At 43.8% G+C, this 13,602-nt stretch overlaps 1 protein-coding gene across 4 annotated transcripts in view; it reads left to right on the plus strand.

The window, feature by feature from the left end:
- The window catches only part of lmna (lamin A), a 33,484-nt gene that overhangs the window by 17,187 nt on the left and 2,695 nt on the right, over positions 1 to 13,602 (plus strand). For all 4 annotated transcript variants that reach the window (XM_056381914.1, XM_056381912.1, XM_056381911.1 and 1 more), the window contains exons 3-12: positions 8,044 to 8,200; positions 8,806 to 8,931; positions 9,595 to 9,765; positions 10,296 to 10,421; positions 10,652 to 10,872; positions 11,703 to 12,009; positions 12,433 to 12,540; positions 12,933 to 13,052; positions 13,145 to 13,204; positions 13,356 to 13,529. In XM_056381914.1, the coding sequence (XP_056237889.1) occupies positions 8,044 to 8,200; positions 8,806 to 8,931; positions 9,595 to 9,765; positions 10,296 to 10,421; positions 10,652 to 10,872; positions 11,703 to 12,009; positions 12,433 to 12,540; positions 12,933 to 13,052; positions 13,145 to 13,204; positions 13,356 to 13,529 (1,570 nt within the window). The remainder of the gene's footprint in view (positions 1 to 8,043; positions 8,201 to 8,805; positions 8,932 to 9,594; positions 9,766 to 10,295; positions 10,422 to 10,651; positions 10,873 to 11,702; positions 12,010 to 12,432; positions 12,541 to 12,932; positions 13,053 to 13,144; positions 13,205 to 13,355; positions 13,530 to 13,602) is intronic.

Genomic DNA, 13,602 nt, shown 5'->3' on the forward strand with positions numbered 1-13,602 from the left:
ATGGAAAAAGGAAAGGTGGGCTATAATTGGAGAAGGGAACATTTTAGATATTCTAAAGGGAATTTGGGAGAACCCCTTTTTTCCCTCTCCTCAGTGTTTGAGCAGTGAGTCATCGGGAAACCCCACCCACACGTGCCCACATATGCTTGCCAGGTTGTGTGTGTGTGTGTGTGTGTGTGTGTGTGTGTCTGTCTGTGTATTTATGTAGCAACATACCATATGGATCAATGAACACTTACACTGCACGTCAAAGGGATTCTTTGAGTAGTACCACAGGAAACAAACGAGGTGATGAATTGTTAGTAACTATAGCAGCTCGTCATAGAGAGTCAGTGATTTTAAACACACTGGCAGGGAAAACATCAGAGGGTGAAATGAATGAGAATACAACCCCCCCCACCCCCCCTGTTCCCTCCACAACTTCAACAGATGTGTCCATGTGCAAAGTGCTGAAGCCCGTTGTGCTGCAGGGGAGCTGCTGTGTTGTGAACACTGCGAGACTGCAGCTGGAGTGGGCAGCTCCCTGGTGCATGTAGGTGTCTCTGTTCCTCGAAGCTACTTTTCTTTTCCATGAAACAGCCGTGAACGAGAACGTGCGAGTCAGTTTTCCTTCTAGAATCGGTGAGAATAATTAAAAGCTTGCTTGTGGATTTTTTTTTTATTTTTTATTTTTTAAAGGTCAATTCATTCAAATTCCCCCCCAAAAAAGAGAAAAATCTTTTGTTGGCTGATTAATCTAAAGTTAATAAAAATAAAATAAAAATTCTGTGGTGGTAGGTGGTCACACTAATAAAATAGTTTTTATTTACCCAAATCCATTTCATTTCTGCCACCACCCCAGCAGTCTCTCTCTAGAAATATTGTTAGATAAAGCAGACAGCGTGCTATCAACAGCTTTTACTCATCAGAATTACTGTTGACAGTGAGGTCTGTGGATTATCCAGAGCAAAGGGAACGCTGTTTCCGCTGCAAACACGTTCCTATTGACATTTTACTCTTACAATGTTGTGGACTCCTAAAAATCTAAAACTACGTGCGTGGGTAGATAAACTAGCTCAAGAAGGAAGGAAGGAAGAAAATGTGTTTTATTGTAACCTTTTTAACTTAACATCAATCAACATAATGTCCTCGCATTATGAGGAGCAGTCTGATCCGTGCAGGACAACCTGTCAGACTACAGCATGGTTTCCCTCAGTAGTGACATCATGGATTTGGTTTGCAAAGTAGGAAAAATGAGGACAAATTTGGCAGCTCCATTAGTGCAAAGGTCAGTGTTTTTTTTTATGTTTGGAAGTCCGGTAAAGTAGCCATGAAAAACATTGTGCACACAGATCTAACATCTGTAGAACCTACCTGTGGTAATTTTAGAAATCCAGAGTGGTATGTTGAAATGGTGCTGCTGCTAAATCTTAAAAATTGTAAACGAAAATATACGATTCTTTTTCTCATTTTCTACGTTTAAATCTGCATCTGCTGTAAAATGGCTAAATATATGTTCCAAATTGGTCGGTTTGCTTTTAGTTCCAGATGCTGATTATCTACTTGGCGTCGGCGTTGCCAAGGTCTCATAAAGCCTTCTATTGGCTATGTGGCTGCAGTAATTCGTCTGTCGTATCTTGAAGAAATTATGGGTTAGAATCTCCTTCACGAGGCTCCAAAGAAAAACACACCGTCTCAGTCTCGAGATGTTTTGAAAAATCTCCACACAAAACCTATTCCATTGCGTCCACAGCATGGTGGAAATGGCATTCTAGCAGGCCTGATGACAAGGCCTTGGTTTCCGTGGCAACGGCATAGCAAAACAGGAGGGGGGGGTGGTGGTGGGCTTTTTCTCTTTTTCACTCCACGAGGCGGGGTTCGTTTCCCGTTACTGGGATGGACAAAGATAGCTGTGAGTCATCCTTGAGGCTGGGAGCCGAGCCAACACATTCCTCCTCCTCCTCCTCCTCCTCCTCAGATTTCCCGTCTCTATTATTCCCCCTCTTTCTCTTTCTCTTTTTGTCTCATTCTTTTCGCATTTCCATTTCACACTCCCCCACTAGCCTACCCTCCTCTCCCCCATCTCACACTGCCTCTGTCCAATAGCTCCCATTTTGTGTCTGTGCTTGAAAATGTGTCATTTACTCTATATTTGCTCTGTAACAAAATGCCTTAAAAAGCTTTGATGTTGCAGCTGAAAAGGGTAGAACGATGATATGAACCTTTATTTTTCGGTAATACATTTATTTTCAAGAGAGCAGACATTTATGTGTGGGAAGAAAGAAGGCATGACAAACAAGACGAGTGGTCTACGCTCAAAAAACAAGAATAAAGCTTGCCAAAATTACTCTTCTTTTTTCCGTTTTAATTCCCTCTCTCTGTGCAGAATATAAAACATGCAGCGCTGCCCTTTTGGCACAAACATCTCTCTCAGTTTGCAAGCTTAGAATCGACTCTGCTGCCTCGTTTTACTTGCAACAGATTTCCGTTATCGTGATGAAACAGGCTGGTATTTTAATTTAAGTAATTTCTCAAACCTAATCTGCATTTCTTTGCTCATCTGTTGGATCTCAGCCGTTTTCAGTACCACGTTTGTTCTCATGCTGAGTGTGTATTGTATTATCAGTATCGATAAAACTGCAGAGTGACTGTACATGTGTCCTGAGCGCCGGCTGAGAGACTTCAATGCTTCAGTGGAACAGAATGTAAACAGAGAGTCGGAGGATATTTATGCCGAAGCTCTCTAATTACATCATTCATACGGGATCATATAAACAGGTAGTCCCAAGCAAAGCACACGCCATGCACTGGGTTATGTAAATAGTATATGGGAAGACACATGTGCAGGGACATACAAATGCTTTCATACACACTGAGTTGATGGCGTACAAACAAACACACACATTCAGTACGCAAATGCACTTAATGTACGTGGTGGTACACACACACACTTGGCAGTCAACACTCCCCCACACACACACACACACACACACACGGGTACACACTGAAATGTGAACATGCACACAAACTCACACACAAAATTTTCTATTGCCTTTAGCCGCCACACAGTCATTTCGGCCGACATCCAGCAGCTGCATCCTGGAGACGCCAGGAGCAACGGTACAGACCAGTCCATCACACCCGTCTGAGCCGAGCTCAAGTCCATTACTGCAACCAGTGGTTCTGTTTTTATTGTACTTACCCACTGATTTCTGTGAACAGATGACTTTTGCAGAGTGCAAATATGTTTGGTTTAATTTGTGAGTGTGTTAACAGCTTCATCAGTTTTATCAATATTTTCTGACAGACGAGGCGTGGATGTTGCATCAGGAACCGATACAGGCTGAACTTTTAACTGCAAATAATTATTTTCTTCCTTTTTGGATTTTTAAAATTTGTCTTCAAATCTGGCCCACATCTTTTCAAACTCTATCAGATCCAGTTATCTTAATAAAATGAATGTGTTGGCAGTGGACTGCCCCATTTACATGGAGATGGAACCAGAATCCATTTAAAAAAAAAAAAAAAAAAAAAAAAATATATATATATATTTTTTTTTTTTTTTTTTTTTTTTTTAATTTGTGACAGTTTCTTTCATTTGAAAACTCAACTTGTTAACACAAAATGCAGCGATGGTACAGCCTGGTTCAGAGACAGATGCTCTAAATTCCTCACTACATTTAGAAATATCTAAGCTACAGTGCTATGCAACAACATGGAGTTATTTTATGCTACACTGTGATGCTGCTCCCTTCAGTGCCTGAAGAGCACCTACCTAAGGCTGGGACTGTATTTGGTGAGATCAAACGGAACAAATTCCATATTTCTCACCAAATTTGAGCTCAATAGCTGCACTGTTTGCCGGCTGACCAGCTGATCTTGTCAGCATTTTAGCACAATCTTGTTCAAAGCCCCTGATATCAGGCAAAAGCCTGAGAGCACCTCTGGATGATTGTGATTTGGAAGTGTTCCTCTGGTCCAATGCACCAGAAAATGCTGCATGACATAAAGAAATTAAATAACACGTTGCTCCGAGCACTTATGATGACAACAGTGCTATGAATAAAGACACTGGAAAAAAGGTCAGAGGTCATGCATATGTAACTAACAGTCTCTGGCACAGTGTGTTGGATTTTCAGTCCACCACTTTGGTCCAGGCGGAAATGTCTCAACACCTATTGGATGAGTTGCCATGAGATTTTGTACATTCATGGTTCTCAGATGATGACCACCATGAGGTGGACATTTGTGGCTTTGAGCTAGAGTTGCAACGATAAGCCAATTATATTGATTAGTCAGTTGACAGAAAAATAAGCAGCAAGTACTTTGATAATCCATTCATTCTTTTTTCTCTTTTTTCTTTTGTTTAATTTAGAAAATATGTCAAAATTCTCTGGTTTAAGCGTCTCACATGTTGAACACTTCCTGGTTTCTTCTGTCTCTCTGATAGTGAACAGCATGTTTGGGTTTTGTATGAAGGTGTTTTACAATAATCTCAATCTCATCATGTCACCTCAAGCTTTGGAAGGTTGTGGCCTTTTTTCTCACAGTTACAAAACTAATCGATCGAATTGCTTCCCTGCTTTGAGCCAAATATCTCTTACTATTATTGGATGGATTGCCATGACACATTCACATTCTGACCATATAACTGAAAGACTTTAGCTGTACTTCATGTGTTAGCATGCTAACACTCTAAACGAAGAAAACTAAACTTTTAAACCTGCCAAACGTCAGCATGGTAGCATTGTAAGCATGTTAGCATGTGTATGTTAATATTTAGCTCAAAGCACCACTATGCCCACAGCACAGTCTCGCAGAGCTGCTAGCTGCTAGCTGCTAGCTGCAGACTAAGCAGAGTCTTGTTTTTCCACAGAATACAGAGTTAAGGGATCTGCTCCCTGTGTAGTGTAATTGGTGCATCTCGTCTGGGCCACTTGTGCTGAATACCAGAAGTATCTATTAAAAGCATTTATCAAATTGTTACACTGCATGCCATCCTGCTGTAAGGTATTCTCTCTGTCTTACCATCACATTTGTGTATGAAGAGAATACAAATAGTCAAGCAGCATGTCGGTACACCAAATCCACTTCTGTCCATTAATTCACTCCTGGAGCCGATCCACTGGGCCCATTAGCATTAATGAACGTCACAGCAGCCACCTACACACACTCACAAGCATTCATCTGCCCGCAGAGTCAGACTCTTAAAATGCTTCACTGAAAAAAATATTAGCATCTAGACAAAGAGCTGTATGGTTTCAAGTAGTGTTTATCTACAGCTCTAAGTGTGTGTGTGTGTGTGTGTGTGTGTGTGTGTACGATGTGAAAACATACACATCCTTAATGCCTTCACACTCCCCAAACCCAGTCCAATAAAAAGAAAACATGCCTCTCTCTGTCTCTTTCTCATTAAACAGACCTATTTGGGTTGATTTGGCTTCATTATTTAAGTCCATAATATGTTAATGAGCAGCACTGTGAAGAATTAAAAATGTTCCACAATAACAACGCCGGCCTTGGAAAATGAGTTTTCATCACACCTAGAGAGTTATGCAAGCCTCAGGGAGCATGGCCCAACCAGAGGTTGTTAAACTCTATTATACCGTTAGAGTCACTACAAGATAATAGTCATGAAGAGATTTTACAGCAGTGACCACGTCTCATTCTACCCCACTTACTAATCTTCCTGTCCAGTCGACGCTTCCACACTGATTGACGACTGACATGTTCATATGGGGCAGCTGTGTTACTGTAGGCTCCAGTGTTGGAAGGTTCAAGAATTCAGAGAATGTTTGGAGGTGTCAGTAGTGTGTGTGTGTGTGTGTGTGTGTGTGTGTGTGTGTGTGTGTGTGTGTGTGTGTGTGTGTGTGTGTGTGTGTGTGTGTGTGTGTGTGTGTGTGTGTGTCACAAGTGCTTTCACGCCTGTGTCGTAAAGAGTCACATTCTTGTCTCTTTTTATGAGTCAATATGTTAGAAGTCTTCTCTGAGATCTACTCAGCATGCTTCTAATGTGTGTGTGTGTGTGTGTGTGTGTGTCCTACAGTTGCAACAACATAAACAAATTATGCAATGAAATGGAGTTAAGCAACCTGCCCCTGAGCAAAACTTTAACACCCAGCTGCTAAATGGAGGACTGTATTTGCACTGGGCTACTAGCGAAGTTTATAAATATGAATTGGTGCATTGCTGCAAAAACCAAGAATGTATGAACATCTGGTCCCAACATCTGGTCATTTAAATCCAGCTAAGGGCTCTGGAAAAGGTAATTGTTGCACTATATTGACTGTATACACTTAGTTTCTTAGAGAGCCTGGTGAAAAGTAGGCGCGGTCTGTAAAACAGAAAGAGATTATGACCTTCATCATAGTGGAATTTATTATTTTAACGAGGTATTCTTAGTAAAGTGGCATTTGGAGAAGATGTCTGATGATGCTTAACTGACCCTCTCAAACACTGGGCTTTCCCTCCGTTTTTTGTTATTGCCCCTTGAATCTGAACACTGAACAGTCTGGGGGGCTTTTATATAATTACCCATTCAGTTTCTCAAAGCCTGATTGTACATCTGTAAAGCATCAGGGATTTGTTTTCTCTGGATTTTGGATGGAGTTTTTTTATTTTATTTTTTTCAGGACATAAAAGACTTCTTCTTTTCTTTTTTTTTTTTTCATCTTTTTCCACTTTCCGTTTTTTTCTGTTCATCCCGAAGCACGCAGCCATGGTGCAGTTCTGCTTTTTTTTTCGCCAGTTTGTCTCGTCTCTTTGTCCCGGTTCTTTTCAGGAAGCAGAATTGCATTTTCATGCTCTTCAAAAGCCGCACTGGTGTTTGCTGAATGCAGTAATAGATATTGATTGCTGTATCATAGACCAATAAGTGGCAGTTTCACGTCTGAGATAGTAGCTTGTGAATGGACTCGATCTTTGTTGTAAATCATCATTCTGCAGTGGAGTAACTTTATCTGGCTGTGAGTGCGTTTGTGTCACAGTGTATGCGTAGCTCACTCGGCCTGCTCCTCCACACACTGGCTGGCAGTGACCGGAGGACTGTGAGGTCTATGTGAGCAGCCTGGAAGCCATCTCCTACAGCAGATGGCCATTATTAGTGACAATGAAGAGTAGCCCACAGGGCCAAATAGAATAACAGGGAGCCCATTTCCTCCTTGGCTGGGCATGAACCACCTATGCTGCTAACAACCTCTCTGTCTCCCCCTCCTCTCTCTTCATCTTCTGCTGGGAATGTATTGTTTTTCCATGGCTGTACCCAAGTTTTTTTTTTTCTTTCTTGTAACCAGTACTCTAAATTGGTTCCTGCAGAGATGTGAGAGGAGAGGCGGAGCACACATGCACAGGCACAGGCACAACAAACGTGAATTCTCTTAATTCAACACAGGATCCCTTGAGATGAAGCTTAATGGGCTCTTATTCTTTACAGAAGGCTAATAACAGAACGCTGATGTGTTGGCCTGAGTTCAGTTCACATCACCAGTAGACAACTGCTGCTCTCACTGTGCTGCACAATGGCAGTTTGTGTCATCCACAGCTTCGGTCACTGCAGCAGTTATCCACTGATTATCGAGTTTCACTTGGGGGCTGAAATAAAAGCACATGTTCTCATGACTAGCAGCACAAATTCAATCAGAGCTAAAAGTAAATCATGACTCAAAGTTACCAAAAAACATCTTAACTTGCATGTAGAGAAGTTCTTTACATAAGGCAAAGAGATGTGTTAGAAAAGCGTTTTTAAAAACACAATGAAAAGGAAAGTGAAATCAAAATAGAATAAGGGGTAATCTTCGGTTTAACGCCACGCAGCAACATTTATTATCACTAACATTTTGGTATGATTACACAGCTCCAAACAGGACACAAAGACTTGAGTCAAAAAGGAAATTGTTTAATATGTGTGTCCGTAATATGTCGTGAAAAAGAGAGACAAGCTGCCAGAAGTGGAACTGGCCAACAGGTATATGACCGACATACACAGCAGAGGGAGATAATGACACATGCAGCATCGAAGAAGCGGCAAACTAACGACCACATCTTTACTGTCCCGTGTCTTCACAGGAACAGCAAGAAGGAGTCTGACCTGGAGGCGGCTCTGGCCAGACTGAGGGACCTGGAGGCGCTGCTCAACTCTAAAGATGCTTCCCTCACCACTGCCTTGGGGGAGAAGCGGGCCCTGGAGGCCGAGGTGAAGGACCTCAAGGCCCAGTTGGCCAAGGTAAAAACATTTTTACTGGAAATCAATGAAGAGTATGTGTCATGTATGTCATGTCTGTTCGAAAACCCCCTTTTTTATACTGTTGAAGCACAGCGAGCCCCTTCACTGATATCAGGATCATTTCAGCTTATAGACAGCGTCGTTCCCTCCTTTACATGAACAAGGGAAAATGTTTAAGATCCTGAGTTACTACCTGTCAGAGAAACACTCCGTAGTTGGAGTGGAAAGCCGCAGTGACTGACATTTGAAGTGATCTCGGTGTGGGCACTTTCTCTGCCTCCACAGCGCAGAAATACCTGAGTGGAAGTAATAATTTGATGTGAACCCTGCAGGCAGTTGATTATGAATGAGGACAATGTGGTGAGGCAGACAAGGTTGCATTCTCTGCTGTTTGTTTTATCAATGAGTTGTACCACAGGACTGACGTAGATGCAGTTGTGGTCTTCCTCCACCTACTGGCTGAATTTAGGAACTACAGTTTTTCTCCTGAAAGAATAGTTCATAGCTCAAACAATGCTGCACAGATTGCCTCTTGAGCTGCGTTACATTTTTTTTGCTCCGATTTATCTCATCTCTCTCTGTTTCCTCCTCCTCCTCCCTCCCAGTTGGACGGCAACTTGGCCGATGCCAAGAAGCAGCTGCAGGATGAGATGCTGAGGAGAGTGGACGCCGAGAACCGCCTGCAGACCCTGAAGGAGGAGCTGGAGTTCCAGAAGAACATCTACAACGAGGTTCCTACTCTTCGCCTTAACCCTTCTATTTGTGTTCAGCTGTCTTAAGTCATCTGTCCTACTTTTCATCTTTTTCCACAGGATATTGATTCGCTTCCAACCACCTACTTGTTTGTTTTGCATTCCCCCTTCAGATCTGTCATGCAGATGTTTCTTTTATTTATTTTCACATAAAAACGACAAAACACAGTTCAAGTAGCATCACTTACAAATTGTACAAGTATTTAAATGCTGACATTTCATTTCCTGCCATAATGAAGTCACATAGTTTTTTTTATTTTTGGTCAGGTCCCAGTCTAGACCAGGACCAGCTATAGATGTGTTTTTTTTAAACATAATGACGAGGAGAAGCTTAAAGGTCACCAGAGCAGTAGATTCGTCTGCTGGAGCTCTGTACCTCTAAACAAGTAATTACTGCACAGGGACTCACTAATCAATGCAGTTAAGTTCATTGACCATAGCAGGTTTCTACAGGTGGAGTCTTTTAAATTGTTTATAGTGCCTGAAAGAAAATAAACCAAACATCAATACAAATGGCGCTTTTTGTAGTTTGGTAAAGTCATAAGAAGCTGAGAAAGTTAAGTCGCCCTCTAATCAACACATTTCCAATTAAGACAAATAGCATCACTAACCCGTGTTTTCTCTCTCTGCTGGTGTTTGTAGGAGCTTCGTGAGTCCAAGCGTCGGTATGAGTCTCGCATGGTGGAGATCGACAGCGGGCGACAGCAGGAGTTTGAGAGCAAGCTGGCCGAGGCCCTCTGCGAGCTGAGGGCCCAGCACGAGGCTCAGGTCCAAATCTACAAGGAGGAGCTGGAGAAGACCTACCAGTCCAAGGTAGGTCTGCATGCTGCAGGAGGCGCAGCTCTGTCGCCACCTACAGTCCAAGCAGAGACTGTCGCCTTAGTAGTTCAGCTTGGTGTGTGGTTGCTTTGTTGTTAAATAGTCCATAATTCAGATAATGCACAACATTGATTTGCACCCTTTTCATACAATCAGTGTTTTCGTTTATCTGTGTATAAAAATACGTTTATAGATTGTTTCGTGCCTTTCATCTACATTCAGGAAGGAAATTAATTTAACAGACGCAACCACTGTCCTGTGGGAATCCTAATGAGCAATGTGGATAAACACCACAGCGGTATTTGTCATTGTACAATGTACAAATGTTCTTCATCTTACTGGAACCCCGGAGGAAAATTATTTTGGGAATTACTGTGTCTGAAATAGTTGAATTAATAGGCGGGATTGTAAGAGGGAACACGACAGAGACTGTATTTTTCTGTCAAACAGCGCAGTTTTCCTCAGGTAGTTTGTTGGAGTAAAGCCGAGCTGATATCTGACTGTTGCACCTCTCTGTCCGTCAGTTGGAGAACGCCCGTCATTCAGCTGACAGGAACAGCCACTTGGTGGGAGCCGCCCATGAAGAGCTGCAGCAGACCCGTGTTCGAATGGAGGGCATGTCAGGCCAGCTCAGCCAGCTGCAGAGACAGGTACACACACACTCACACACACAGTCTGTCAGTGACACTATCTGTCAGTGGTTCGTTATCTGTCTGGTGGTTTTACTGGCCACGCTGCTGTGTGGCTGACTGATATTGACACGAACGCTCCAAAACAAGCTTCACCTCACTCATCAACCTGTGTTTGCAGCGCAACAGACTGCTTAATTGGCCAGTCTTAATTAACCGGCCTTCCTGTGCGTGTGCTCTCTTCTCATCAGCTGTCATCCAGCGAGGCCAAAGTGCGGGAGCTGGAGGAGGCTCTGGCGCGAGAACGGGACCTGATGAGGCGGCGGCTGGAGGATAAAGAGCGGGAGATGGCTGAAATCCGAGCCCGGATGCAGCAGCAGCTGGACGATTACCAGGAGCTGCTGGACATCAAACTGGCCCTGGACATGGAGATTAATGCTTACAGGAAGCTGCTGGAGGGAGAGGAGGAGAGGTGAGATGGTTGTACAACAGCAGGCAGACCATTGTGAAAGCTCGTCATGAGACACCTTGAAGTTGTTACAGGAAGAGAGGGGTCATTAACAAATCAGTGAAGAGTCAGTCGCCAGTGTAGGCGACTTTACACATGTTCCTTGTTACAGAGACAGAAAATAAAGTAATTCCTCTATTTATTGACTAAGGCTGAAAGCACCAAAACAACATCATACATTAGAGATATACTATGTCTAATGTGGTGTAAACACACCTGTGTGTGTCTGCTGTTCACCTCGCTCTGTGTCAGTGTCCGTTTTAAAAAATATCAGACTTTTAGACTAAATTTCCTGGAAAACAAACCAGTCTAAAGTATTTCTTTATATATAAAAACATTGCATTCTCCTTCCTGTAAGTTTTATGAGTGCTGGGTAAGTCGGCTGAGAGTTCACGCTCTTTTACAGCAGGGCCGTATCAACAGGAGCAGGCAGAGAGAATTAATATCTCCTAAAGCTGACAGTGAAGGAGCTGCAGCCTCAGTGAGAGAAAGGTCACTAAGACTGCTGCTGAAGTTGTTGAGAGGTTACGTGTTGTGATGCAGGTTATTCCCTAAGACTGCTGCACTAAGAACGCAGGCAGTTTCTCACAGATCATTCCAGGTTTGGGGCTTTTTGAGCATCAACCAATCACGGAGCAGGTTGGTCAGGTGTATGTAAGAGTGCCAGAGCAGCAAGGATGAGATGTAAAATGTCAACATTTGTGGGTTTGACAGTGTGAGACTGTATCTGTATGCTACACTGACTCCCTTTGTCTGTATCTATGATCTAAACCTCTTGCTCCTTCCCTCCCCAGGCTGCGTCTGTCACCCAGCCCTCCGCCCACCAAGGTCACCGTCACGCGGACCTCGGGCTCGGGCCACGGCCACACCAGCCGCCTGCTCCACTCCTCGACCACCGCTTCTAGCAGCCGCAACTCCTCCGGCACGGCCAGCACCAAGAAGCGCCGCCTCAATGACAACGACAGCGAGACCTCCAGCATGGTGGGCGGCACCGTGACCAAGACTCGCATCAGTCAGCACGCCTCAGCCAGCGGCCGCATCACTGTGGACGAAGTGGACCTGGAGGGCAAGTTCATCCGTCTCAGCAACAAGGCTGACGAGGTAACGGAGGCTATCTATCAGCTGGTTTTCAGACCCCTTTAACTTGGTTTAAGGTCATTTGACAGCAGTGAAAGGTGGCACTGACATATTGTTAACCTCAGCCTGCGCTGTGTCCCACAGACAGCTGCTTTAACACAGACACTTACTGTATGTGCTGTCTCGGTTATATGAAAGTCACTTACACATTTACAAATGTAGGATCACAAATAACATTCTAGCGTAAGTGTGGTAATCATATTGTCATTTTGTGTGACCTTTAGAGCACGTGTTATCTAAAGAGCTGCAGCTTCAGCCTACACGCTTTTGTGTTCGATTCGTTCTGTTGTGTTTCAGATGATCAATTGATTAGTTTTGTCTAATTTTTGGATAATTATTGTGGACTGCAGTGAATTTAAATTCTCTGCTCCCATGTCTCTGGTGTAGGATCAACCACTGGGCAACTGGCAGGTGAAGAGGCAAGTCGGCACCTCCACCCCCATCGTCTACAAGTTTCCCCCGAAGTTCACCCTGAAGGCCGGAGGAGCTGTGACTGTAAGTTAGAAGCTGCTGTGTGCCTGTTTTTAAATGTACTGTGTGACTTTGTGGACCACTAGTAGTGGAGCTATGTTTTGTGGAACGAGTCCACATTAGCACGTGTGATGTAATACATGTTCCTTCTGCTGATCTAGAAGTTGCAATGTGCCAGAGAAACGCAGGGAACAGAAGACTGTAAACTAACACATGTGTGTAAACGAAGCAGGTGTCACATTTACCCCAAAAACTTGACTTTTACAAATCTGGAAGGAAATTGAAGCTGCCTGTCAGACCATGAGACTTTATGGAAACACTGAAGATAAATCCCATAAATAAAAGTCCACAGGGAACCTTCAAGTCTTTAATCCTAGTGATCTCATGCAAACTCTGTGACCTTTTGACCCTTCCAGGTCTGGGCTGCATCTGGTGGTGGAACCCACAACCCTCCCACTGATCTGTTGTGGAAGACCCAGAACTCCTGGGGCACCGGCGACCTCCTGCAGACCACCCTCATCAGTGCCAACGGAGAGGTCTGACTTCACCTGTCCTCAATGACACATTTCTACATATTTCTTTTACAACTGCAACGACTTAACATGTTGTTACTCGATTCCCCCAACAGGAAATGGCCATGAGGAAAGTGACACGCACCCTCTTCCGTGATGATGAAGATGATGACATGGTAAATTCCTCCTCTCTTTAGGCGGCCATTAAAAACCTCCGTGGGCCTTGCATCAGGAACATCACAGCTCTCAGCTCACCGTGACTGCAGCTACTCCCAGTGGAGCGGCAGTGTTAAGTAAACCCACCTTGTTGTGTGTCTCCCCCTGCAGGGAGCTCACAGCACGAGCGGTGCGGAGAACGAGTACAACCTGCGGAGCCGCACAGTGATCTGCGACTCCTGCGGGCAGTCGTCGGACCGCGGCTCAGGTGTTTGCAGCAGCGGGGGTCTACCTGAAGGCCTCGTGGGACATTCCTTCTTCATGGGGACCAACGAGCCCCGACAGGTACCGTACAATTATTGTCACAACATGGACAAAATAATTATGGAGCAAAATATTATTTTATATGATGTTACTG

Source organism: Seriola aureovittata, chromosome 7, assembly GCF_021018895.1.
Source record: "Seriola aureovittata isolate HTS-2021-v1 ecotype China chromosome 7, ASM2101889v1, whole genome shotgun sequence".
NCBI lineage: Eukaryota > Metazoa > Chordata > Actinopteri > Carangiformes > Carangidae > Seriola > Seriola aureovittata.